At 57.9% G+C, this 24,267-nt stretch overlaps 3 protein-coding genes across 7 annotated transcripts; 2 read left to right on the forward strand and 1 right to left on the reverse strand.

Moving 5' to 3' along the window:
* The first annotated feature begins 1,312 nt into the window (after window positions 1–1,312).
* On the forward strand, window positions 1,313–3,827 carry Cdk2ap2 (cyclin dependent kinase 2 associated protein 2). Of its 2 annotated transcripts, none has more exons than XM_026396503.2 (4): window positions 1,313–2,315; window positions 2,628–2,728; window positions 2,816–2,948; window positions 3,318–3,827. In XM_026396503.2, exons 1-4 carry the CDS (start codon window positions 2,234–2,236, stop codon window positions 3,383–3,385), a joined length of 384 nt encoding a protein of 127 aa, XP_026252288.1. In that variant the 5' UTR covers window positions 1,313–2,233; the 3' UTR covers window positions 3,386–3,827. The 2 variants fall into 2 exon arrangements, with proteins under 2 accessions (XP_026252288.1, XP_026252289.1); XM_026396504.2 differs by lacking the exon at window positions 1,313–2,315 and adding an exon at window positions 2,332–2,459.
* A 1,141-nt stretch (window positions 3,828–4,968) lies between these two features.
* Pitpnm1 (phosphatidylinositol transfer protein membrane associated 1) lies at window positions 4,969–18,379 on the forward strand. Of its 2 annotated transcripts, none has more exons than XM_026396418.2 (24): window positions 4,969–5,152; window positions 6,128–6,246; window positions 7,468–7,682; window positions 7,768–7,889; window positions 8,074–8,298; window positions 10,031–10,357; window positions 10,445–10,540; window positions 10,686–10,793; window positions 11,439–11,500; window positions 11,589–11,839; window positions 12,143–12,332; window positions 12,445–12,552; window positions 12,786–12,943; window positions 13,025–13,230; window positions 13,605–13,775; window positions 14,393–14,557; window positions 14,766–14,914; window positions 15,036–15,146; window positions 15,519–15,635; window positions 15,802–15,950; window positions 16,034–16,183; window positions 16,264–16,447; window positions 16,730–16,858; window positions 17,452–18,379. In XM_026396418.2, the coding sequence occupies exons 2-24, from the start codon at window positions 6,169–6,171 to the stop codon at window positions 17,713–17,715; spliced, it is 3,735 nt and encodes a 1,244-aa protein (XP_026252203.1). In that variant the 5' UTR covers window positions 4,969–5,152; window positions 6,128–6,168; the 3' UTR covers window positions 17,716–18,379. The 2 variants fall into 2 exon arrangements, with proteins under 2 accessions (XP_026252203.1, XP_026252206.1); XM_026396421.2 differs by having other exon boundaries at window positions 10,689–10,793.
* Window positions 9,426–24,197, reverse strand: Aip (AHR interacting HSP90 co-chaperone). 3 transcript variants are annotated; one of them, XM_077797927.1, is made up of 6 exons: window positions 24,008–24,197; window positions 21,274–21,453; window positions 20,022–20,210; window positions 19,357–19,533; window positions 19,122–19,263; window positions 9,426–9,573 (listed from the first exon to the last, which is right to left on the reverse strand). In XM_077797927.1, exons 1-6 carry the CDS (start codon window positions 24,104–24,106, stop codon window positions 9,545–9,547), a joined length of 816 nt encoding a protein of 271 aa, XP_077654053.1. In that variant the 5' UTR covers window positions 24,107–24,197; the 3' UTR covers window positions 9,426–9,544. The 3 variants fall into 3 exon arrangements, with proteins under 3 accessions (XP_077654053.1, XP_026252207.1, XP_026252208.2); XM_026396422.2 differs by lacking the exon at window positions 9,426–9,573 and adding an exon at window positions 18,512–18,822; XM_026396423.2 differs by lacking the exon at window positions 9,426–9,573 and adding an exon at window positions 18,673–18,822 and having other exon boundaries at window positions 19,130–19,263.
* Window positions 24,198–24,267: the final 70 nt, after the last annotated feature.

A 24,267-nucleotide genomic window follows, 5' to 3' on the forward strand; every position in this document is an offset into this window, starting at 1 on the left:
TATATTGGAAATGGGCCTCTAAGGAAGTAATTAAAGTCAAAGAGATCACAGAATAGGAATCTCATGTCTTTACAAGAAGAGACATCAGAGATCACTCTCTCTTTGCACCAAGAAAAGGTCATGTGAGGACAGAGTCTTCAGAAACCCAAAATGATGGTGGCCTAAAATTGAACTTTCAATCTCCAGAACTCAGAAAATAAATTTTTGTTGTTTAAACCACCCACTGGGTGGTATTTGGTTTTGTCTATGTATTTATCAGCCCCAACAGACTAACATGAAGGACAATGGAGAAAACAGGAAGGACTAAGGTTTGGAACTGGAATACACTTGGTCGTTCCCACAGGAGTTCCTCTTCACCCCCTGCCATAGCCATCTCCTGCAGAGAGCAGGCTCCGTGCACTGGTGGGCAGTGGAAGATCTTGGGTGACACATTAACAATTCTTAACAGTAATATAATTTGAATATGCATTAGAGAACTATAAAGAACATATTGAGTACACGATTAAGTGGACATTATTGCTTTTCCTTTTTGAGGTTTTTAAAAAGTACTTGATTTAAAGGAAATATCAACTAGATAGCAAGGCCCCCGAGGGAGTTTCATGATTGGCTGAAGCTAGGGAAGCACAAGATGGGTGACAAGCTTGGCTTCCTCATGCTGTTATCTCTACTTCTCTTCCCACTTCCCAATTAACCCTCCAGGGAAAAAGTGACTTGTTCTTTAATCACTCCGGCTCAGGCGCTGGAACCTCTGAACTTCAAACAGGGCAGTTCCTCCACTTGGAATGCCACCCTCAGTCTCTGCTCACACTTTCACCCAGCCAAACGCCATCTCCACTGGGAAGATTTCTGTGATGTCACTAAGCAGTCCCCTTTAAATTCCAATGCACCCTGTCCTGGTCTCCACTGTGGCCAGTCTTACTACAATGTGTGTCTTTGCTTCCTTAGGTCCCCCAAAACAGGAGATCCCAGAGGCAGGAGGCCGTAGCTAGTTCATTTCTGTATCTTCTTTCAGGACAAGAGGGCATAGAGGAGGAAGTCGGAAAATGTTTGCCAGACAGATGAAGGAACACATGTCCTGAGGATGAAGGAAATCTGCTGAGAAGGGGACATGAGGATACATAAGGCCAGAGAGGTCTGGGGTGGAGCCGGCTTAGTGGGTGCAGGAGGGTCTGAGATCTAGGTTTGGGAGGAGTAGGATCTGAGAGGGAGGGAAAGGAAAAAGGGGAAATAAAACAAGCGCCTTATAAATATCCATTTAATCTACACAACCGCCCTATACGGATGGGGAAACTGAGGCATGCTAAGGCAAGCAACTTGCCCAGGGGAAGCCGCCAGTGGACGCAGTAGGTGCTCTTCTCCTCCTTCGGCCCAGAGCCTGGCACACGTAGGCATACCACTGAAGGGAACTGCCGAGGAAGAGGCGCGGGGCCTCTGGGGTGCGGGTTGAGGGGCCTTTGAGGCAGCTCTTGGACCTAACAGCAGCCTGGACCTGAGGACTGACCAATCCCGGGAAGAGCCAAAAGAGGCGGCGTTGGTGAAGGACCCGTTGCCATGGGAACAAAAGAAGGCCTGAGGCGGGCGCATGCGCAGACCAGAGAACGGGTGCTGAACCGGTGAAAGGTGACGTAAAAGCGCGCGGGGTGGGGCGCAGGGCTCGGAACGTCAAAGCCCCGCGTCCTTCGGCACCCGGAGAGAAGGGAAGGCACGCGCGACGGCGACGACCGCAGCTCCGGCAGGACCGAGACCGGGCGGTGCGGAGCGGACGCGCAAGGCGACGCGAGCAAGGCGGGAGGGCGGCGCCCGCGCCCGAGAAGACCCCCTCGTCACGAACCGCGGCTGCCGGGACCCCGGTCCCCGCTTCCGAGGCCCCGCCTCTCGGGTCTTGGGACTAATCGGATTGAGAGCGCGCCGGCCGGGGCCGCGAACTCGCCAATTGCGAAGGGAGGCAGCCACCGCCCAATCCGGAGCAGACAGGTGCGAGGTCCGGAAGGCACAAACCAATCGGCTGTAGTTGCGACCTGTGGGGGCAGGCCTCGGCCAATAAGGAAGCTCGAGTGACGTCTTTGAACGCCAATAGGGAGTGACGAAGCTTGCGTGCCCGCCCACCCTTCCGGCCGGAGCTCTATTTACCAGGGGCGTGCAGCGCGTCTGCCAATCGGAGCGCGGCTGAGCGGCCCGGCAGCCAACCCCGGAGGAGCGGCCGGCTGGCGTCCGCCGCACCCAGGAGTTGGGGATGTCCTACAAACCCATCGCTCCCGCCCCCAGCAGCACCCCCGGCTCCAGCACCCCTGGGCCAGGCACCCCGGTACCTACAGGTGAGGATCCAGCTCCACCCCTGCTCGCCTACCGGGGCTGTCGAGGTCTTGAAGAGAAGACGGCCTGAGTTCTACAATACTGGGCCTGCCGCCTATAGCCTCGCTGAGCCTCAGTTTGCTGGCCTGTGAAGTGGGCGTGGTCACGTAAGGGCTTGTAGGTGGAGCGCAGGGGGAGGGGTGTGTTCCTGAAGTTGATCTGCCTGGAATGAAGCGTCCCTTTGGAGGGAATCGGGCGAACCCGGTCCGGGGTTTGGAAAGCTGGGAGGCGTCGTTCCTGTCCCCGCGCTGACCTCTTACTCGCACCTGTTGCAGCCGGAAGTGTTCCATCGCCGTCGGGCTCAGTGCCAGGAGCCGCTGCCCCTTTCAGACCACTCTTTAATGACTTTGGACCTCCCTCCATGGGCTATGTGCAGGTGAGTGTGGCCAAATGCTTGTTTATGGATGAGGACTGGAGGCCTACCCGGGGCCTGAGCTCACTGCCCTGTTCTCTTTTGATATAGACGATGAAGCCACCTGGTACCCAGGGCTCTCAGAGCACCTACACGGACCTGCTATCCGTCATAGAGGAGATGGGTAAAGAGATTCGGCCCACCTATGCTGGGAGCAAGAGCGCCATGGAGCGCCTGAAAAGAGGTAAGTGAGGCCAGGCCCACCCTGTCAAGACGGCAGTCACTGGATAGTCCCTCATCGTTAGGGAAGGAACGACATCTGGAGTCAGTACAGGACACTTGAGCCAAGTATCACTAACCAGAGAGGTGTTTGAATTGAATTGAAATTGAGTCAATTTCTAGGAAAGTGCCTGGAAATTTGTGTTTCAACAGGGTTAATTTGAGGATTAGCCAAACCTGTAATCTCATCCAGCCCCTCCTTAGATTTAAGCTTCTCTGGCTGAAACAAAAGGGGGTGGGGAGGGAGGGGGGTCTTCCGGAGGGTGGGGTGGGGCTGTGGGGAGCCACTGAGATCCTGTATGTTACCTCTGCATCCCCACTCATCCCACCCCAGGCATCATCCATGCCCGGGCCCTGGTCAGAGAGTGCCTGGCAGAGACAGAGAGAAACGCTCGCACGTAACAGGAAGCACCTTGGCCTCAGCGTCTGGACCTTTCCGGCCACTGCAGAGCACCTGCTTCTCCCTGGCCTTTGCCCCAAGTTGCACCTCCTATCCTGGGCTTCCTGTCTTGTCCCTTGGTGGGTGCCCTCCAGGAACCAGGGAGCGACTTTCACTCCAGTGGGCAACGCTAACTGGGCTCCTCCCCCTGCAAGAGTTAGCTGCCAGGTCACTGTGAGTCCCACCCACGACCTGCCAGCAGCAGTGTTGGTCCCACTGGAGCGTTCTCCTTTCTTGGCCCCCATTACTCTGCACTTACTTCTCACCACTTTGTCCCAGGCCTTCTCTTCCAGAAGGAGCTTAGAAGGCCTGTCACCTCCCTGCCTTGTCTCTGGGGCCATATTGACTCTTTTCTCAGTGTATCTTTTGCTAAATATGCCCTTTTTATATAAATAAAAAGATGATTTGGAGTTGTTCTCTCAGCTTAGCCTTTCTGGGTCTTGTTCCTCTGCTAAGCCTGGGTGGGCCAGGCAGAAGGAGGGCAAAGAGTGGTCCAGGAATGAGAAGGCTGACTGAAGCTGTCTTTGCCTGCCTCTGATGTCCACTGACCTTAGAGTGGGAACTGCCCCTCCAGGCCCTCTGCTTTCCCAGCTGTGAGTAGTGGAAAGGGCAGAGCTCCAGTAGCCAGAGCCCTGCCTGCCTGCCTGCCTGCCTGCCTGCCTCTGTGCTGTGCCACCAGGGGGCGGTGGGGGGGGGGGGGCCTGGCTGCCTGCACAGCTGGAGGCACTGATGGCCAGAGGGCTCTTCCTCTGGATTGGTAGTGATGCCTGGCAGGGTGGAAATGCCAGTTCACTTAAGCCACTCCCTTACTTGCCTTAATGCCCTACCCCACCTCAACTCTGACTTGGCCCTGGAAGACTGAATACACCCAGTCTGTGGCTCTTCAGGCAGCATAATGCTTCCCTCCCCCTACACTTTGGCAGCAGAGTCAAGGGGAGAGACCTGACTAGGTGCTGCTATCCACTGCCCCAGTTCCTTTATCCAGGCTCCGTGTGGTCCTGTGAGCTAGCCCTCAGTGTCTCAGCCTTCCTCAGGGTCTAGGTGGCATGTTGGCTAGACTTGTGAACCCAGAAGCATGGGGTGCCATTAAGGGACTGGCCCAGAGATTGACAAAGCCTTCTGCCTGAATGTGTAGTTGAGTGACTTGGGGGCCTGAGGCCCTGGAACCCCAGCCCTAGGTGGAATTAGAGCCACCAGCTTCTGCTTAGACCTTGCTGGGGAAGCATTTCCCTAACCGTGGGTCCCAAGTTCCAGAGGATGAGGAGCTGAGGAGGACTGGCCTGGGACCCAGGCATATCAAACTCCACCCAGGAGGTGCACACAGGAGGGCTGGGCCAGGGTGCAAATAGGAACAAGAGTCTTTGGGGACCCCAAACAGCCCAGAAGTAATAAAAAGCGCCAGCATTTGGGGAACAGCCACTTACCCCGCTGTGGGACCTGCCCTTCGCAGCCGCGGGCGGGACTGTCCCGACCCCGCAGGGGTGGGGAGGATCCGCCGAGCCCAGGAAGGGGGCGGGGCGGGGCAGCCGCAGTGACGCGGCGGGGAGGGACGGCAGGGGCGCCGGCGGGCGGACCGGGAAAAAGGTCGGGGCCATGGGACGGCGTTTCGCCTCCAGAAGGTCCGGCCTCTGCTGCAACCCGAGACCGGGGTTGTGCAGGGTCCGGGCTCCGACCCGCGGGGCGGCTGCCCCTGCCCGGGCCGGGTGAGGGGCGCCGGCCCTAAGCTAGAGGTGAGCGAGGACGTCGGCCAGCGGGCGGGCCAAGAGCACGGCGGGGAACTGGTGCGCCCGGGCTGAGGGAAGTGGGGACGACCGGGCCTCTCGCGGGCTGGCTGGGTGCGAGATGGAAGTGGGAGGGGTGTCTGCAGGGGAACCGGGGCGCCCGGCCCGGGTGCAGGTGGACGGAGCGGGTCCCCAGGGCCGAGGCCTGTGGGATACCAGTTGACCACTCTTGCCCCGGCCTGAGGAGGGGCTACCCCTGGGGGACGATGATAGCGTGGCCGATAGAGTGGAGAGTCGATGCGGGCCGGGGGTACCAGAAGGATGCTGGGCAGCAGAGGTCGAGGATCCGGCCGCCGGCCGAGGTGGGGAAGGCTGGTCTGGGGGGCGAAGGGTTATCCGTCCTGGAAGGTAGGCTCGGGTGCGGGGGGTGGGGAACACTGGCCGGGATGCGGGGCGCATTGGGGTTGCTCCGCAGAGAAACACCCGGGGACAAGGATCTAGGTGGACATCCAGGAATGGGGGACAACGGACCAAGTGGACTCCCGGGAAAAGGGTGAAGGGGGCGGGTCCCCAAGGGGCCAGTTGTGGAAGGTGGGCCCGTAAGTAGGGACCCGGGGACTCCTACGGGTGCGGCCCTGAGGGATGCTGTTTTCTTGGGGGCTCTGGATGTGGCCCAAGTGGAGACCTGAGGCTGGCCCTGCGGCCTGGGATGTAGCCCGCCGCTCTGGGGGGCCCGCGTCAGCGCGCGGTTGCCATGGAGACGGGCGGGCGGGGGGCGGGGGCTGCATGGAAAAGAGGTCAGCGCTCAGCCTCGCTGCGGCTCCCGGCCCTGGCGGCGCGGGCGCGCAGCTCTGGGCTCGCCTCTGCCTTCCCGGTGGCGGGCCCGGGAATGGGGTCCCGAGGCTCGGGCCCCTCGGCCGGCGCGCAGGGCTCAGGGCCGCGCGCCGCCGCCCCCCACTGACGGCCGCGCCGTGCCTGCGCCAGGAGCAGAGGAGGCCGCGCGCGGCCAGCTGGGCGCCTTCAGGATGCTCATCAAGGAGTACCACATCCTGCTGCCCATGAGCCTGGACGAGTACCAGGTGGCTCAGCTCTACATGATCCAGGTGAGGGCCGTGGGGAGGGGGAGACCAGGGGGCCATACATCGCGATGGGTAACGGTGGGAGTGCGCAGGCCGCGACTGGGACAAGGGGTTTAGCCCAGCTCCATCCCCGCCAGACTTGCACCTTGACTGGGAAGGGTTCAGAGCCCAGAAGAGGAAGGTCCTCTTCCGATGCCCGGGAGGGGGGGGGTCGGGTAAATGGACAGGACGGTGAGTGGTGTCTCCCACCCTCTAAGTGCCCAGCCTGCTCAACCCATTCGAGCTCCTTTAATCCTCCTCAGAATCTAATCCCATGGGGGAAGGGAAAGGAGCCATGAGGAGGCAATGGGGGGTCTACATGGAAGAGAAGGCAGGAAGGGGTTCTAGAGAGGGTACCTCCCTAACTGTGACAGGGACTGGCAGGCAGGGATGGAGTGTGAGGGTGGGATCTGGGCTTTGGCTGTGAGGAGGGTGGGCCTGGACAGGGAGAAGATGGTACCAGGCTCAAGGGATCTGTGTTCCAAGTCTGTTCCCCAGCACTGTGGGATCAGAGTCTAAGGGGGCAAGGCAGCCAGGATCCAGCTCAGCCTGCTGAGCCGCCAATTTGGGTTCTACAACTATAAAAGAGCAGGATCTGGGGTCTCAAGCCTTGAGGGGTGTGGCAGGAACTGGGATTCTGGTCTCCGAGAGGAGGGGACCAAGGTCAGGTCCTCTGAGAGGTGGAGGCCACTTTTCCAGCCAGCCTGGCCTCCTTGCCACTCCTTGAGCAGGAAGAGCATGTTTGACCTCAGAGCTTGCCTCGTCCCCCCTGCCTCAAATACTTCCCCCAGCCCACAGCTGCAGAGCACCCCCCATCTCAGATCATGTTCAAGTGGTGGTCACTGCCCCCTAGCAAGGCCTCCCTTGACCCTCATATCAACATTGCAGCCCCAACTCTTGGTCCCTCTCATGCTTTCTGTTTCCCATCCTGCTTGTTCCACATGGGCAGGGGTCTTGAGTTTGTTCATCAGTAGACCCCAACTGATCCCAAACAATGAATGGCTGTTTTGAATGCTGGGTTGCAGAACCCTGTGGGGGACTTGGCAGTGCCACTGATCATGATCATGAACCCAGGAAGCTGCTGGGGGCCAGGGTCAGGTTGCAGAGAGTTGGAAAGACTATGCAGGGGGTCAGAACTGAGTTGGGGTCCCCACCCAGGAGCAGGGCCAAGACTGAGTCTCCAATTCTGCTCTGTCCTGGCTGCAGAAAAAGAGTCGGGAGGAGTCCAGTGGTGAGGGCAGCGGTGTGGAGATCCTGGCCAACCGGCCCTACACTGATGGGCCCGGGGGGAGCGGGCAGTACACACACAAAGTGTACCATGTAGGCTCCCACATCCCAGGCTGGTTCCGGGCACTGCTGCCCAAGGCCGCCCTGCAGGTAGAGGAGGAGTCTTGGAATGCATACCCCTACACCCGAACCCGGTGAGTGGACAAGGCACACAGGCTGGGGTCAACAGGGAACAGCCCTGTGGACTCAGTAACGACCCTCACCCTGGCTTCTGCCCAGGTATACCTGCCCCTTCGTGGAGAAATTCTCCATTGAAATAGAGACCTATTACCTCCCTGATGGGGGGCAGCAGCCAAACGTCTTCAACCTAAGTGGAGCTGAGAGGAGACAGCGGATCCTCGGTGAGGCTTGGAGCCCCTCTTAGCCCCGCTGCCACCTCAATTTCCAGTCTCTTGACAAGTGCAAGTTTTCTCTGGGCCTTGGCTTCCCGATTGTGAAAGGCTGTGATCGTGATCCTAATCCCTGGGGAAGGCGGGGGTGGCTTGAAGGGGCTGGCTCGGCTCAGTGCTCACTGAACCCCCTCAGACACCATCGACATTGTGCGAGATGCAGTGGCTCCAGGTGAATACAAAGCTGAAGAGGACCCCCGGCTGTACCGATCAGTCAAAACAGGCCGAGGGCCACTGACTGATGACTGGGCGCGGACAGCCGCGAAGACGGGACCCCTCATGTGTGCCTACAAGCTGTGCAAGGTGGAGTTCCGATACTGGGGCATGCAGGCCAAGATCGAGCAGTTCATCCATGATGTTGGTGAGCACTCGCCTGAGGGAAGTTCTGCTTACCCAGCATGCACCAGGCCCCATGTTTGGGGGATGCTGTCATCTACTGGGGACAAAAAACCATGGGAGCATCATTTCCATTTGAGATGGAACACTGAGGTAGGCGGAGGTTGGGGGTGACAGCACAGCCGAGGAAAGGGGTCAGGGGAGCCTGTCTTGAATACCGGAGTCAGGTGCTGTGGCACATGCCTATAATCTCAGTGGCTCAAGAGACCGAAGTAGGAGGATCATGAGTTCAAAGCCAGCTTCAGCATCTTAGCAAGGCCCTAAGCAACTCAAGAGACCCTGTTTCAAATAAAATATTAAAAAAGGACTGGGGATGTGGCTCAGTGGTTAAGCACCCCTGGGTTCAATCAATCCCTAGTACCAAAACAAAAGTCAGGAGGGCAAGGAGCTGGTGACATGGTCTGACATCTATGCCATCTCTGACAATCAAATATGCTTCTTTAATGAAGATTTTAAGATTCTGTGTTGTCCTGTGAGTCAAGCAAGACTTAGAGAATCTCAGGAGGATTGCCAGCCCATTCTCTTTGGGGTGCCCTCCCACCCCCAGCTCCCAGAATCCCAGCTTGTGGTCCTGGCATCCAGGAACCATTAATCCATACCTGTAAACCCAAGCCTCCAACTCCCCCACCTCGCCTCCTAGGTCTTGGGGTGGGCCATCTGCACGTAGAGGGCCTTCCCTGAGTGGAGGAGTCCAGTAGCTTGCGTTCTGCTCCACTTCTGACCCCCATGGCCCCTTCAGCAAGCCACTGGCTATCTCAGCACCTTGATGTTCCCTTCTGTAAGTGAGGAAGAGGTTGGACCAGAAGATAAGAACTAATACTGACTGTTCACAGCATACCAGATCCAGTGCGTCTGAGGTCTCCTTTGACATCCCCAGCAGCCTCCGATGCAAGGACTGTTGGTCCCATTTCACAGATGAGGCAATTTAACTCAGAGCAATACAGATCCCCTTTCTTACATTTAGAAAAATACCAAAAAGCACAGATAGGAAAATTAAAATCACCCACATAGAACCACTATTAATAGTGGTTAAGGTTCTGATGTATTTCCTTCCAGAAGTTTATAAATCCAATCATTATTTTATTTCCTAGATATTTAAGAGTTTCCAACTTTATTCCTCTGCTTAAAATGAATATATCCCAGAAGGCCTGGGGATGTGGCTCAAGTGGTAGCGTGCTGGCCTGGCATGCACGAGGCACTGGGTTCGATCTTCAGCACCACATAAAAATGTTGTGTCCACCTAAAATTAAAAAAGAAAAAAAGAAAGAAAATATCCTAGAATGGATATCATCTTTCACCACAGGCTTCATGGAGTGCCAACTCTCCCACCTTCATTAACTGTCAACAATTTCATTAGCTGTGAACACCTTAATTAACTGTTAACTCATTGGAAGTCAGCAGGAAGCCAGCTAAGCAAGAATAAGCATTGGTCCTATCTGCTGGAGGGACAGGGGTCAGTGATCAGAGATAGGGTATCCAGAGACCTAGAGGAGGCAGTTGGGCAGGGAGGGAGGTGGAGTAGGAAGACAAATGGCCCACTTTCCATGCCTGTCCCCTGGATAATACTGGCTCTGCCCTACTTTGTGGCTCTTGGTGAGTGGTATTTCCAGGAGAGCCATTGCCCAACCTCAAACCCTGGGCATGTGGCTGCAGTGCCAGGGTTGGGGAGCATTTTTCTGATGCCTGGGCACCTGTAGGTCTGCGAAGGGTGATGCTGCGGGCCCACCGCCAAGCCTGGTGCTGGCAGGACGAGTGGACAGAGCTGAGCATGGCTGACATCCGGGCACTGGAGGAGGAGACCGCCCGCATGCTGGCCCAGCGCATGGCCAAATGCAACACCGGCAGTGAGGGGCCAGAGGCCCAGCCCCCTGGGAAACCCAACACTGAGAACCGGTCGGGGGCCAGCAGTACAGGCACCTCAGATGGGCCAGAGGCCCCTGCTGGCCCTGATGCCTCACCTGATGCCAGTTTTGGGAAGCAGTGGTCCTCATCCTCCCGTTCCTCCTACTCATCCCAACATGGAGGTGAGGCTGGGGCCCAGGGGCCAGTTTGGGCGGGAAGCCACCCTCTCCAGGTGGGACTCCCAGGTTGAAGCTGTGCTGGCCCTTCAGGGGGCGTGTCTCCCCAGAGCTTATCTGAGTGGCGCATGCAGAACATCGCCCGAGACTCTGAGAACAGCTCCGAGGACGAGTTCTTTGATGCCCATGGTCAGCACTGAGGCCCTGCTGGGGGCATGGGGGTGGGCACTGAGGCCCTGCTAGGGGAAGGGGGTCGGCACTGAGGCCCTGCTGGGGCTGGGGCTGAGCAGCCCCTCTCACCCCCACCCAGTGACACATCCCCCTGTCCCCTCAGAAGGCTTCTCGGACAGTGATGAGGTCTTCCCCAAGGAAATGACCAAGTGGAACTCAAATGACTTCATTGATGCCTTTGCCTCCCCAACTGAAGCAGAGGGGACACCAGGTAAACACCCCACCCCAGGCTACCAGCCAACAGCATCTGTATCCAGCAGAGACTCAGAACAACCAAGTCCTGAGTTTAATGGGGTCCTAAGAGTAATGTCAATCTAGAGAGGTGCTTATGACTGCTCAGATGGAAATGAGTAGATACTGGGTGGAAGGTGGACTCAGCCCAGAGAGCACAGTGGAGGATTCACTGTGAGCACAGAAGGCTTCCATCTCTATGTGGAGCTCAGGTCTACACTAGGTTTTGAAGGACTGGACTAGAGCTACCCAGCAGAACTGTCTATGACAATGGAAATGTTCTAGATCCGTGCTGGCCTTTGAAATGTGGCCATTGTGACCGAGGAACTGAACTTTTTCTCATTTTAATTCACATACATGTAAATAGCCAGGCTAGTGGCTACCATGTTGGACAGGATAGGATTAGAAGTTTTACAGGCTAACAGGCATTGTGTAGACAGGCATCCCCCGCAAGCAGGACCAGCATAAAGAAAAGCCTAGAACGTGAAATGGCCTGGGAGAGTAGGGGGAAAGGAAGAGGAGGGTGGGGGGCCTCAGGCAGCACCAGAGCTAGGACCTGAAGGGCCAGGAGAGGGGATCCCAACAGTCCCTGGGCCCCGCTCACTGGCTTTCCTCTGCCCTACAGACCCTGGAGTCGAGGCAACTAAAGACATCGAGGACAGGGCGCGAGTACCCAGGGACTCTGAGGTGAGAACATCAGCCATGCCATGCTGAAGTTTGTTCACTCCTGGCCCAACTATGGCTCTGACTCCCCACCGCCCATTACACCCAACAGGGCCCAGATGGAGCTGGGGACCTCGGGGCTGAGGCATGCGCGGTCCATGCCCTCTTCCTCATCCTGCACAGTGGCAACATCCTGGACTCTGGCCCGGGGGATGCCAACTCCAAGCAGGCCGACGTGCAGACGCTGAGCTCCAGCTTCGAGGCCGTCACCCGCATCCACTTCCCTGAGGCCCTGGGCCACGTGGCCCTGCGACTGGTGCCCTGCCCACCCATCTGTGCCGCCGCCTATGCCCTTGTCTCCAAGTATTGGCCAGGGGTAGAAGGGCAGGGGACACACAGTGTCCCCAAGGTGCAGATAGCTACCTGGGGGTTCCTAGGATCAGGGTGGTCCCCTGGAGGGGGGGAGAAAAACTAGACCCCTGGTTTCAGTCCTGGTCTTGGCTGGATCATTTCTGATCAATAGCACCATCTCAGATGCCTCGAATCTAACACCTCAGGGTGCTGGGACTTGCCAGTGAGCCTGGACTTGCCAGTGAGCCCAGAGAACTTGGGTGGCAGTGGTAAGGCTGGCCTTCCACCCACCCACCACACCCTTTCCTCTTGCAGCCTGAGCCCCTACAGCCATGATGGTGACAGCCTGTCCCGCTCCCAGGACCACATTCCACTGGCTGCCCTGCCACTGCTGGCCACCTCATCTTCCCGCTACCAGGGCGCTGTGGCCACTGTCATTGCCCGCACCAACCAGGCCTACGCAGCTTTCCTGCGCTCATCTGAGGGTGCTGGCTTCTGTGGGCAGGTCAGGGCTTCGGCCAAGAAGCAAGCCATCTGCTGCCCTCCACTGCCACACTGTTTGCTGCCAGGTCTGGACAGTGACAGGACCTCTCAATGGTACCCACGCTTTCACCCAGGTGGTGCTGATTGGAGACGGCGTTGGTGGCATCCTGGGCTTTGATGCGCTCTGCCACAGTGCCAACGTGGGCACAGGGAGTCGGGGCAGCAGCCGCCGTGGGAGCATGGTCAGTGTGGCCAAACCCAGCCTCCTCAGGAGGGGGGTGTCTCTCTCCATCTCTAGGTCTCTGCCCCTGGAGTACGTCTTTCTGCATGTGGGCAGGTCCCCAGCTGCCCCTTAAGTTTGTGTTTCCTTTGGGACTCTGCCCTACCCACTCCCATGCCTCTTTCTTTACTTCCAAATTGAGTAGAAATCTGAGGGTCTCAGACTAAGGATGCTTCTGTCCTCTGTGCCATCTAGAACAACGAGCTGCTCTCTCCAGAGGTCGGCCCAGCACGAGACCCACTGGCAGATGGGGCAGAGACACTAGGCCGTGCCAGTCCGGAACCCTCAGCTCTGCTTGCCCAGCGCACCCCCAGCGACATGGCCAGTTCTGAGCCTGAGGGCTCTCAGAACAGGTGACATCCCTGCCCTATCACGCCCCCCCCCCAGGTAGGAGACATCAGAAGCAGCAGCACTAAGTACCCCTTCTCCCATAGCCTGCAGGCGGTCCCTGCACTCACCTCCTCTGGGGAGCCCCGGCGGCCTAGCACAGCCTCCTGCCCACCCGCTGCCAGTTCTGAGGCTCCTGAGGGGCCCACCAATGCTGCCCGCCTGGACTTCAAGGTCTCTGGCTTCTTCCTCTTCGGCTCCCCACTGGGCCTGGTGCTGGCTCTACGCAAGACTGTGATGCCCGCCTTGGAGGGTGAGTCCTCAGGGTGTGGGTCACTCCTCATCTTTCATGTGCTCCTTCCCTGTCTCCCATGATTGTCCTTCTCCCTGTGCAAATGAAGCGCCCGGCTAGAGAAGGGGAAATGAAGGCCCAGAAAGAAAGACTTGAGAAGCCGTTTCCCGAAGTGGAGGAACCGCATAGCCAGGAGATGCTCTGTGGGACGGGGAAATGAAGGCTCTGGTTTCCCTTAGGCAAGAGGCCAGTGTCACTTTAAGCAGGACTCTAATGACTTCCAGAGAATGCATTTTGGGAAGTGCCGACTCAGGGTCACACAGTATGTCTGCCCCCTGCCTCCCGGGATGCCCGGCTGAACCCCTGTCCGCCTTCTCTGTCTTCTGGGTACCCAGTGGCCCAGATGCGCCCAGCCTGTGAGCAGATCTACAACCTCTTCCATGCGGCTGACCCCTGTGCTTCCCGCCTGGAGCCCCTGCTGGCCCCCAAGTTCCAGGCCATTGCCCCACTGGCTGTGCCGCGCTACCAGAAGTTCCCCCTGGGAGATGGCTCATCTCTGCTGCTGGGTATGACCCCAACCAAGATAAAGGGGAGAGGGGAGGCACCAAAAGGTAGTAAGAAACATGAGGTGGCTCCGACATCATGGGTCCCCTCTCCTGTTACCACTCCCAGGACCAGGGAGCCCTCCCCTGGCCACAGAAGATCTGGATTCCCAGGACCTTCTGACCTGTGCCAAGTGTGGGGGGCAGTGGCAGGGACTAAGCTAGGGAAAAGGAAGAAGGACACTGGCATCCCATGTCTCAGAGGACCAGTGTATATGTGGCTGCTGTGTCTGGGGGGCTCCATGTGACTTGTGTTCATGAAGTCTGGATGTAATTGGGTACCACTGATCCCACAAGACAAGTGTCATCGGCACAGGGAGGTTTTTCTTGTTTTTGTCTTTTAATTGGGGGAGTGGTGACACATTCTGGCAGGAATGTCGCTGACTGCTGGGGTAAATCTTAAGAGACAGTGACTCCCTCTGCTTCTCTTCCTCCCAGATATAGGACAGGCCATCCTCAGTTAAGACCTGAGCAGGGAGGCTGGTCGGGTGGAGGTGGGACAGGGGCTGTGCTACCCTGGGAGAGAAGACAGGAGGGCAGCCTGGCCTCGCCTGCTGCTGAGGTTGGCCCTCCTCCCTCAGCGGACACCCTACAGACCCATTCGGGCCTCTTCCTGGAAGAGCTAGAGATGATGGTGCCCTCAACACCCACCTCGGCCAGCGGCGCATTCTGGAAGGGCAGTGAGTTAGGCACCGAGCCAGCGGCCCAGCCAGCAGCACCCAGCACCACCAGCGAGGTGGTTCGGAGTAAGCCACCCGCGGCTGACCTGGGCGGTGCAGACTGCTCACAGAATAATCAACCCAGCATTTGCCCTGGACCCCCTCCCCCAGCACTCACATGAACTTGGCAGACAGCAGGGTTGGTGGAAAGGAGGGAGGGAAGAGCACCCAGGGCCCGGGCAGGTGAGCCCTGGGCTCAGGCCACCCTGACTCACTGCCCGCCGTGGCCCTACAGTCCTGGAGCGCTGGTGGGGGACCAAGCGGATCGACTACTCGCTGTACTGCCCCGAGGCGCTCACGGCCTTTCCCACAGTCACGCTGCCCCACCTCTTCCACGCCAGCTACTGGGAGTCGGCTGACGTTGTGGCCTTCATCCTGCGCCAGGTGAGTGGACCCAGGCATCTGGGACACGAGATGGGACGGCAGAAGATGGGGCGCTTAGGGCTTGGGGAAGGCCACTAGTCCCGTCCCCCATTCATGTGGCCTTGCACCTTGTCCTGTGCAGGTAATTGAGAAGGAGCGGCCACAGCTGGCAGAGTGTGAGGAGCCATCCATCTACAGCCCTGCTTTCCCCAGGGAGAAGTGGCAGCGCAAACGCACGCAGGTCAAGATCCGGGTAAGTGCCCACCCCCACTCCATTGGCTCTCTCTACAGCATCCCCGCCCCCAAGCTCCTGCCCCTCAGAGCCCAGACCTCTTTCTTGGTCTGGCCACACCCCATGGCCCTGGCCCCACCTCCTCATTGCCTTGGCCACGCCCCTGGGAACCTGGTCTCCTGGTCGCACTCACCCACTACAGGCCTTATCTGCATTCCACCCTTAGAACCTCAGACCGGATCCCAGAGATGCGCAGATCCCAAGGGCCTTGCTTTTCTCCCACAATGGCCCCGCCTCCTCCAGTCCCCACCCCCAGTGCGGATGAGAACCCACACACCCAGCTCCTCTGCCCCACATTTCCCGCCACTAGCTCAAACCTTCTCCTCCCACCAGAACGTCACTTCCAACCACCGGGCCAGCGACACGGTAGTGTGTGAGGGCCGACCCCAGGTGCTGAACGGGCGCTTCATGTATGGGCCCTTGGACGTGGTCACGCTCACTGGAGAGAAGGTCAGGACCCGGAGACCCTGGCCCCGGGTATTTTCGGTCAATCTCCTGTCTCTGGAACAACTCCTGACCTGCCAAGGGTCAAGCCCCCAGCGCCACCCACCCAGCCTCCTCTACTCGGGGTCTCCAGGGGCTCTGCCCCATGGACCTCCCACCCCTCTCCTCCCAGGTGGATGTCTATGTCATGACACAACCGCTGTCCGGCAAGTGGATCCACTTCGGCACCGAAGTCACCAACAGCTCGGGCCGCCTCACCTTCCCGGTGCCCTCCGAGCGTGCGCTGGGTATCGGTGTCTACCCTGTGCGCATGGTGGTCAGGTGAGCACCAGGCAGGCTGGGCCTCTGTGGGGCTGGGCCACGCCAGGCCTTGTGCACACCACTCACGCCCCCCTGGGCCACAGGGGCGACCACACTTATGCCGAGTGCTGCCTGACGGTGGTGGCCCGCGGCACGGAGGCCGTGGTCTTCAGCATCGACGGCTCCTTCACCGCCAGCGTTTCCATCATGGGCAGCGACCCCAAGGTGCGCGCTGGCGCTGTGGATGTGGTCAGGTAGGCGCTGCCACCCTGCTCCTGGCAGTGATGAGCCTCCATTCTCCTGCCTGTGGAGCTGACCGACCCCTACCCCACAGGCACTGGCAAGACGCGGGCTACCTGATTGTGTACGTAACCGGGCGGCCCGATATGCAGAAGCACCGCGTGGTGGCCTGGCTGTCGCAACACAATTTCCCCCACGGCGTTGTTTCTTTCTGCGATGGCCTCACGCATGACCCCCTGCGCCAGAAGGCCATGTTTCTGCAGAGCCTGGTGCAGGAGGTGTGGTAGCTGGGGAGGGTTCCAACCTCATCCCAGCCCCAGACAGGACAGGAGAGGCCCATCTGTCCCCTCCAAAGGCCCCACTGAAAGACTGGAGAGGTCTTTGTGGTCCTGCCCTAGAGGTCCTAGGGACCCCTATCCTAATTCTGCTGGTCCCACCCATCAGTGACTAGGACCATAGGTTCCCGCCCCCCCATAGCCCCGCCCATATACCCACCGGACACACCAACCATTCCCCACCCCTCATTCTCCCCAGAGGCCAACTGCTCTCTCCTACCACAGGTGGAACTGAACATTGTAGCTGGCTACGGGTCCCCCAAAGATGTGGCTGTGTACGCAGCACTGGGCCTGTCCCCCAGCCAGACCTATATTGTGGGCCGTGCTGTCAGGAAGCTGCAGGCGCAGTGCCAGGTGAGGGTGAAGAGAAGAGAGGTACAGGACCCCTGTCGGGGGACAGGAGCCAGGGCCAGGCTGAAGGCCACCACTGTGTTAAGATGCACGTGGGTGAACTGGGAGGCCTCGCTAGCCTCAGGGATCCCTAGTTCCTCTGCAGCAGGGACCATGAGCAGCCTAGAACTGCGGGGTGCCCGACCAGGCATGCTGACCTGGGCTGGAGTGTGCCTGAGACCTGCCACGGCCTTGGACATGGGCCTTGACCTTTCTGAGCCTGTAAATTGGAACTGATAGCAGCATGACCTCATCAGCTTATCATGAAGATGATGTCCTTTAGTGCACATCAGTGAGCTCTGGGCTGGGCACAAAGCAGGTGACTGCTAAAGTTAGTTGGGACTATTTCCCCCAAGAATCTTACAGGTGAGCCAGGCCCAAAGAGGGGCAGAGGTGCAGCCTGGGGACACTATCTACCTGGAGAAGGCTCCAAGTTAGGCTGAGCAGGGCTAGCACTGCCCAGCCCCCCACTTGCTATAGGGGCCTGTGAAGGACAGGGAAGGGCAAGGTGTGGGCCCAAGGCTGGCTGGCTCATCCCTACCCACTTCTACCCACAGTTCCTTTCGGATGGCTACGTAGCCCACCTGGGCCAACTAGAGGCAGGCTCCCACTCTCACGCCCCCTCAGGACCCCCTCGAACTGCCTTGGCCAAGAGCAGCTATGGGGTGGCTGCCCCTGTGGACTTCCTCCGCAAGCAGAGCCAGTTGCTTCGCTCCAGGGGCCCCAGCCAAGCAGAACGTGAGGGCCCAGGAACACCACCCACCACCCTGGCCAGGGGCAAAGCACGAAGCATCAGCCTCAAGTTGGACAGTGAGGAGTGAGGCCCACTGTGGCTGGACCTGGATTATTTACTGATACTTGAGGGGCCCAAGTGGCTGTGGGGGGGAGGCCAGGGGCCTAGACTCTGGCCCCAGCCCTCGGCTTCCCCAGCCCCTTGCCCTGCATCTGTCTGCCCCTCAGTGTTACTTCCCTTTCGTGGGGGACCCAACCCTGGGGGGAGGGAGGAGGGAGTGGGCAAGGGCCCCGAGGTTTTTCCAGTGTGTGTAAACCCATGAAAATAAACCTCATCCCGCCTGACTGCCAGCCTGCGGGGCAGCTGAGCCTAACTTCCAGTTCAGTGCGACACTGAAGCACAGAGGCCAGGACCTGCCAGGACCATGAAGCAGGTCTGAGACAGGACCAGGATACAGTGTAGGCCTCATGAGCCTTCTTAGAGCACCTGGCCTGGCCTCTTCCCCAGGCTTCTTTCTGGACAGCCCGCTGTTCCACCCCAACCCTCCTCAACAGGAGCCATTTGGCTGCTGACTCTCCCTCCTTCAAGGGACCATGGGACCAGGGCTAGACGGGAAAGACCTGCCCTGGAAGAACACCTTCTCTGGCACCAAGCCACTTGTTTTCATCTCTCCCTCAAGCCTGGAGGCTCCTGGGGCTCCCCCATTCAGCCAGGGAGAAACTTGCCCTTGTTTCTATGTCGGGGACACTGAACCCCAAAAGACAGAGATGGCTAGTGGGGAACTAGGATGAGAATCATGATCCTTTGTCTCCCAAGGACCCCTGAGTTCCAGGAAATGCCAGTAAGAGCCAGCCCTCTCGGTGGATCAGCCCAGAGGGCCCAGACAGAGATAAATAAGCCTTTATATACAGAGAAGCATGAGGTGGCAGCGGAGAGTGGGCAGCAGCAACAGCGGTGGGCTTGGCATGGTGGGCAGGGCTGAGGCCCTGTCAGTGGGAGAAGATGCCCCGGAAGCGGGCCTTGTCCTCCTCGTCCTTCTGCCGGATCCGTGCCTCCAGGGCCCTCAGCTCACGGCTCACAACAGGCGCCAGGGCAGGGTCCAGCTCTAATACCTTGGCAAAGTCAGCCTGGGCCTCCTGGGCATTCCAAACGGCTGCATGGGCCTTGCCCCGCTTGAAGTAGGCCTTGACGTTGTCTGCAGGGGGGCAGTTGAGGGCAGCAGGCATGAAGGGCACCAGTCCCCAGTCAGCCCCGTGGGCCCATCAGGGGAGCTGTCCCTGACCTATGGAGGGCAACCCTGCCCTTCCCCCATTAAACCACCCACACCTCATGGGGGACCACAGCCCTGCCACACGTGGGGGGCATTTGGTTGGCTCGCAATGGGGGATGCTGAAGCTAGGTCTTGAGCCCCAGTGGCCATGTGACAAGCCATGTGACAGCAGAGGAGAAGGCCACTCTCCTGATTGCCTGCAAGAGCCCGGTGCCAGCGCTTACCGTCATACTTGTTGAGGATGGAGGAGCAGTGGTCCAGCACCTCGTAGTACTCCTGGGCCACCAGCTTGCACTGGCAGTAGTTGAGCAGCAGCGGGGTGATTTGCTGGTCCAGCTGGATCCAGTCAGGGGACCCAGGCTGCTCCTGGGGGCGTGGGGCAGGGACAGGGCAGGCACTGAGACCTGGGCCAGGGCTCTGCCCTGGCCCCTCTACCCACCCACTGTGGCGCCCGCCCACCTTCATCTGCAGGTTTTTGAGGCAGGCAATGGCATCGTAGTACTTGGTGGCGGCCTCCTTCACCTGCCCCTCGCGGTACAACCGGTTGCCTTCCTGGTGGATGAGTGGCACTGCCTTTGCCTTCTCCTCATCTGTCATCGCCCATGGGTCCTGCTGGTATGTGCCAGGGCTCTCCACCTGCCAGGGAATGGGCCAAATCAAGGCAGAACCCAGGGGCACCCCAGTGTCCCCAACAGCAGACCTGGCCAACACCAAAGCCAGCCAGGCCTCTGGACATCAGTGTGGGCAGCAGTGTCATGGTGTTTCACTGACCATTCAGCCCAGTCACTGGCATCTCCTCCATGCCCAGCACTGTGCCAAGTACCAAGAAGAGAAGTGCACAAGACAGCGGAAGTCCCTGCCCTGCAGAGCTTGGCTCCAGGGCAGACTCCTGCGAGGAGGCACATACACTCCTTCAGAGCACTGCCAGGCTGTGCCCCGGGACAGAGAATAAAGGAGGCAGGACAGTGGCTCTCCAGAGGACATGATCACTGAGGCCTGGAGGAGCACAGCCTAGGACAGGGACTGGGGATTCAGAGGGTGCCACACAGTGTTCCTGCCCTGCTCACCTCCTCAGAGGCCTCCCACTGGTCGCACCAGCCCTGGACAGGTGCGCAGGGCCTTACCTTCAGCATCTCCATGTGGAAGATGAGGGGCTGGGGGTTCTGCTGCAGGGCATCCAGGTCTGCGTGGCCCAGAGAGCTGTGCTCGTGCATCTGGGCAATGCCACAGCAGTGTCGCTGGCCCTCCAGGGGGTCCTTGCCTGCCGCGATGTTTCGGAGACTCTTGGCCACCAGCGGATACAGGACCACATGCTGCAGGGGCAAGTGGGCACCGAGGGCTCCATCAGTATAGGCTGGTGCTAGCAGGCCCAAGAGGCCCTGCCCCACCTCATCTAAATAAGGACAGTAGGCCTGCCCACCCCCCAACAGAAACGCAGGAGGCTTTTCCCGCCAGACTCCTCTGGCTTCTCGGTCCTCCCTCTTAGTGAAGCCCCAGCTCTGCCCCACTCACCACCAAACCCAGCATCCACCCCATTCACACACGCACACTCCACCTCCCTGCCCTTCTAGATCCAAGAGGATTCTTGCCTCTTCCACTTCCTTCCAGGAATATGGAAATTGACTCCTCCCACACAGTGATCCAAGCATCTCTTCCTCTCCCCAGACTCACCCCGACCACCCCCAGCCAACATGGGTGGATGGGACCTGGCCTCCACCCTTTCACTTAGAAAGGCTGCTGGGACGGTGGGAATCAGTCTAACAGACTCTCCACTGCCCCCTGCTGTCTGCATGGGGCAGCACAGGGCAGCTGGGCATTTCCTGAGTCTCGGCTGGACCAACTTCATTTGGAAATAAGAGGTAAACAGGACTGATCCTGCCCTGCATAGCTCAGGAAAGCAGAAGACCAGATCCTGGCTGTGCAGGGCACAAGGGCTGGAAGACCCAGAGGAGGGGCTGAACCTAATCACTGACAGTAGAGGAGGGCTTCCTGGGAGTGGTGGCCGGGGAACTGATTGCGAAGTTTAGAGAGGGTCTTTGCCATGGTGAATGAAAAGGCAGGTGAGGGACTGGAGTCAGAGGAAACAATAGCAGGGGCCAGACCAGGAATGGCCATGTAACAAGCCATGTTTTATGCTCCATCCTGACAGCAGGAGCCAGAGGTTTGAAGCAAAGGGTCATATGGGTCATTTAATTTGAGAATGAGTCCCCTGGCTGCAGTCTGGGTCATGAGCAAGAGGAGTAACAGAGAGGCCAGGATGCTGTCAGAAGACTGGTTTGGTGGCCTGGAGGGAGCAGGTCATGGCTGAGTCTGGGCCTGGGGATAAGGAACAAGTTGTGGCTGGACAGACACTGCACACAGCTGCAGGACCGGTACCTTGATGTCACAGAGGAACTGGGCAATCTCCCCCTCGCGCATGGTGCACACTATGGTCTCCCACACAGGAAGCTTGAACTTCTTGCCAATGATGAGTTCCATAGGTTTCCCACGTGCCCGGCTGTCATCCAACACAGTGCCCTCATTGTCACTGTGTAGCGTCCGGTAGTGGAACGTGGCCTGCAGGCCACATGAAAGATTAGACAAGAGCACAAGCCTCCACCAAACCTAAGGACAAGTCCAGCCCCCCGCCTGCACATTGAACAAGGGATGGGACTCGCCCAGGGGTCACCACTTAACCCTACACTCTACTCCACTACCCCATTGAGGAATCTTAGTCACAGAGGGGGAAATAAGGGGCCTGAGTCATGTGGCTAGTGGCAGCTGGACTGAAACAAGAGTCTGGCTCCAATCAGGCCTTCAACAAATATTTACTAAGCACCTACTATGTGCCCAACCTCTGTGCCAGCCACCAGAACACAGCAATGAACAAAACAGACAAAAGGCTAGTGGTACATGCTTGAAATCCAGCAACTCAGAAGGCTGCGGCAGCAAGATTTCAATTTTGAGGCCAGCCTCACCAACTTAGTGAGACCCTGTCTCAAAATAAAAAGGGCTGGGGATGTAGCTTAGTGGTAAAGTTCCCCTAGGCTAAATCTCTAGTAACAAAAAGAAAAACAGACAAAAACCCCAGCCCCATGGGAACTTCTAGAAGGAGATGTGCCTCAGATCAAACCATGTGCTATGCCAGGTGAGGCTGAGTGCTTTGGATTAGGAAAAAACAGAGGGTGAGGGAGGGATGGTTTAAACAGCGGTGGAGCGGGGGGCCCTCTGAGGCCCAAGGTTGAAGCAGAGATTTGAAGAGAGCAGGAAGCAAGCCTGGTAGATACTGGGTAGGAACAGTCCAGGACAAAAGAACACCAGATACAAAAGCCTTGCAGAGGGACAGCATGTGGCGTATTTGCAAGCAGCAAGGTCAGTGTGGCTGAGCATAGTGAACAGGGTGGAAAGGTCCACAAGGTCACAGGGGCCAGCAGGGCTGGACTCACAGGACCTGGAGTCTGTGGTGAGGGCTTTGGTTTTACGGAGGCAGGATCATTAGGAGAGCAACGTAATGACCCAAGGGAGAGATGACTCAGTTTGGACTGGAGAAGGCTCAGGTGGAGCAGGTTTACACTGAGTTGCTATAGGACATCCAGGGTGGGGATGGAGAGTAGGGTACTCTGCATCCAGCTTAAGATCAAGGTAAAGGCTAGAGCTAGGCAACTGGAAGTAATCCAGGCCGGAAACTTTTTAAAGAGATGAGACTGTGTATGAGCATCTTAGGTGAATGCAGAGCAAAGAGCGCTGACGCTGAACCCTGGACAGGATATGGTTAGAGGAACCCACACTCTCAAAGGCCGCACTGTGCGGCTGCTCCTCTAAATCTGGTTTCCTCACTGATAAAACTGAATTAACAATCCTGTCTATCTCAAGTCACAGGAAACAACCTTGCAAAACATGTAGCACCATGCCCAGACAGCGAGCACTCAATCAACGCTGGTGATTGGGTGTCTTGATTTTTGTGTGTGTGTGGTTCTGAGGAATGGAACAGGGGTCTCACAAATGCTAGGCAAGCACTCTACCACTGAGCTACACCACCAACCCTGGTGATGGGGTTTTGCTATTTTTTTTTAATTTTTAAAAATAATAATTATTTTTATTAAAATTATTATTATTAAAATTATTATTATTTTTTATTATTATTAGTTTTTGGATAACCTGTTCTTTGGGTGCCATTGCTCAGAAACCTCTACCTTCACATACATCACTCTCTCCTGGTTCTGTTCCAACCAGAATCCCTCTTGCGAGGCCCTTCTTCCAAGACCACCAATACCCCAGCCCACCACATACCCTCTCTATTCTTGGAGAAGATTCCTTTTAAATAGATGAACCCTAGGATTACACAGCTGCCCTCTGATCTCAGCGCACTCACGCTGCACCAGGCCAAGATCTCTGCCTGGCCAGGGAGCTTGTGCTCATTCACACTAGCTCTTACTTTTGGCTTCCCTGGAACCTCAACGTGCATGTTCTGCAAGACTGCTCTACTGGGCGGAAATGGGAAGGGGGCTGCCCAGGGAGGTCCCTACTGTACAGGATGGCACCCAGGGAGAAGAACTGCAGAAACAGAGAACTCTGTAGATGTGGGTTTTCTCGGAGAGGCGGTCAGGAAGGCTGAAGCTGAGTGCCTGGATATGAAAAGGAGGAAGGTGGGCGGCTCTTCACTTCCTAGCCCGCATTGGTTTCAAGCAACTATGCTACAGCCCTGGGAAAACTGCCACGAGGTTCTAGTCTGAGAACTGACCTCTGGGCCTCAGTTTTACCATCTAAACAATGGTTGTGGGTCTAAGTGTCTTTAGAAGGCCCTTCCCTCTACAAGAAGCCTCGAAACCCAAAGGCCCTGGAACTGCAAGGAGGCCAGACCCAAAACTCTTCTGCAACCTGATTGAGATGATTGACCGCATTCCGGACCAAATACAGCCACAAGGACAAGCCAGGGGGCGGGACGGAAGAATCCGAATTCACCCCCTGCTTAAACCCAGACCAATCAGCGTCGAGCTCCGCATGTGAGTAGTAGGGTCACTGGCCGCTACTCTCTGGGCATGCGCAACGTCTCGCCTAAGGCCTCCTCCCGCCTCGCATGCGCACCGCTCCTCGGAAGGGAGCTAGGGAAGGGGAGGGGGTGGACACGAACCTTGGTTCCATCCTGAAAGCTAGGGAGCTCTCCTCGCCCCTCCTGTATTACACGCTTTTGGATCCCGTCCTCTCGGAGTCTTGCGATGATATCCGCCATCCTCCTTCCCCGCTGCTCTCTTTCGGCAACTTCCGGACTCGCTCGGTAACTTCCGGACTGCCTTCGACAACTCTTAGAGCCTCGGCAGCTTCCGAGCTAGCGCCATTTTGGCTGAGGGCAGAAGCCTAGAGGGGACTGAACGCGCGAACGCGCCATGATTG

Source organism: Urocitellus parryii, chromosome 4 (genome assembly GCF_045843805.1).
Source record: "Urocitellus parryii isolate mUroPar1 chromosome 4, mUroPar1.hap1, whole genome shotgun sequence".
Lineage (NCBI taxonomy): Eukaryota > Metazoa > Chordata > Mammalia > Rodentia > Sciuridae > Urocitellus > Urocitellus parryii.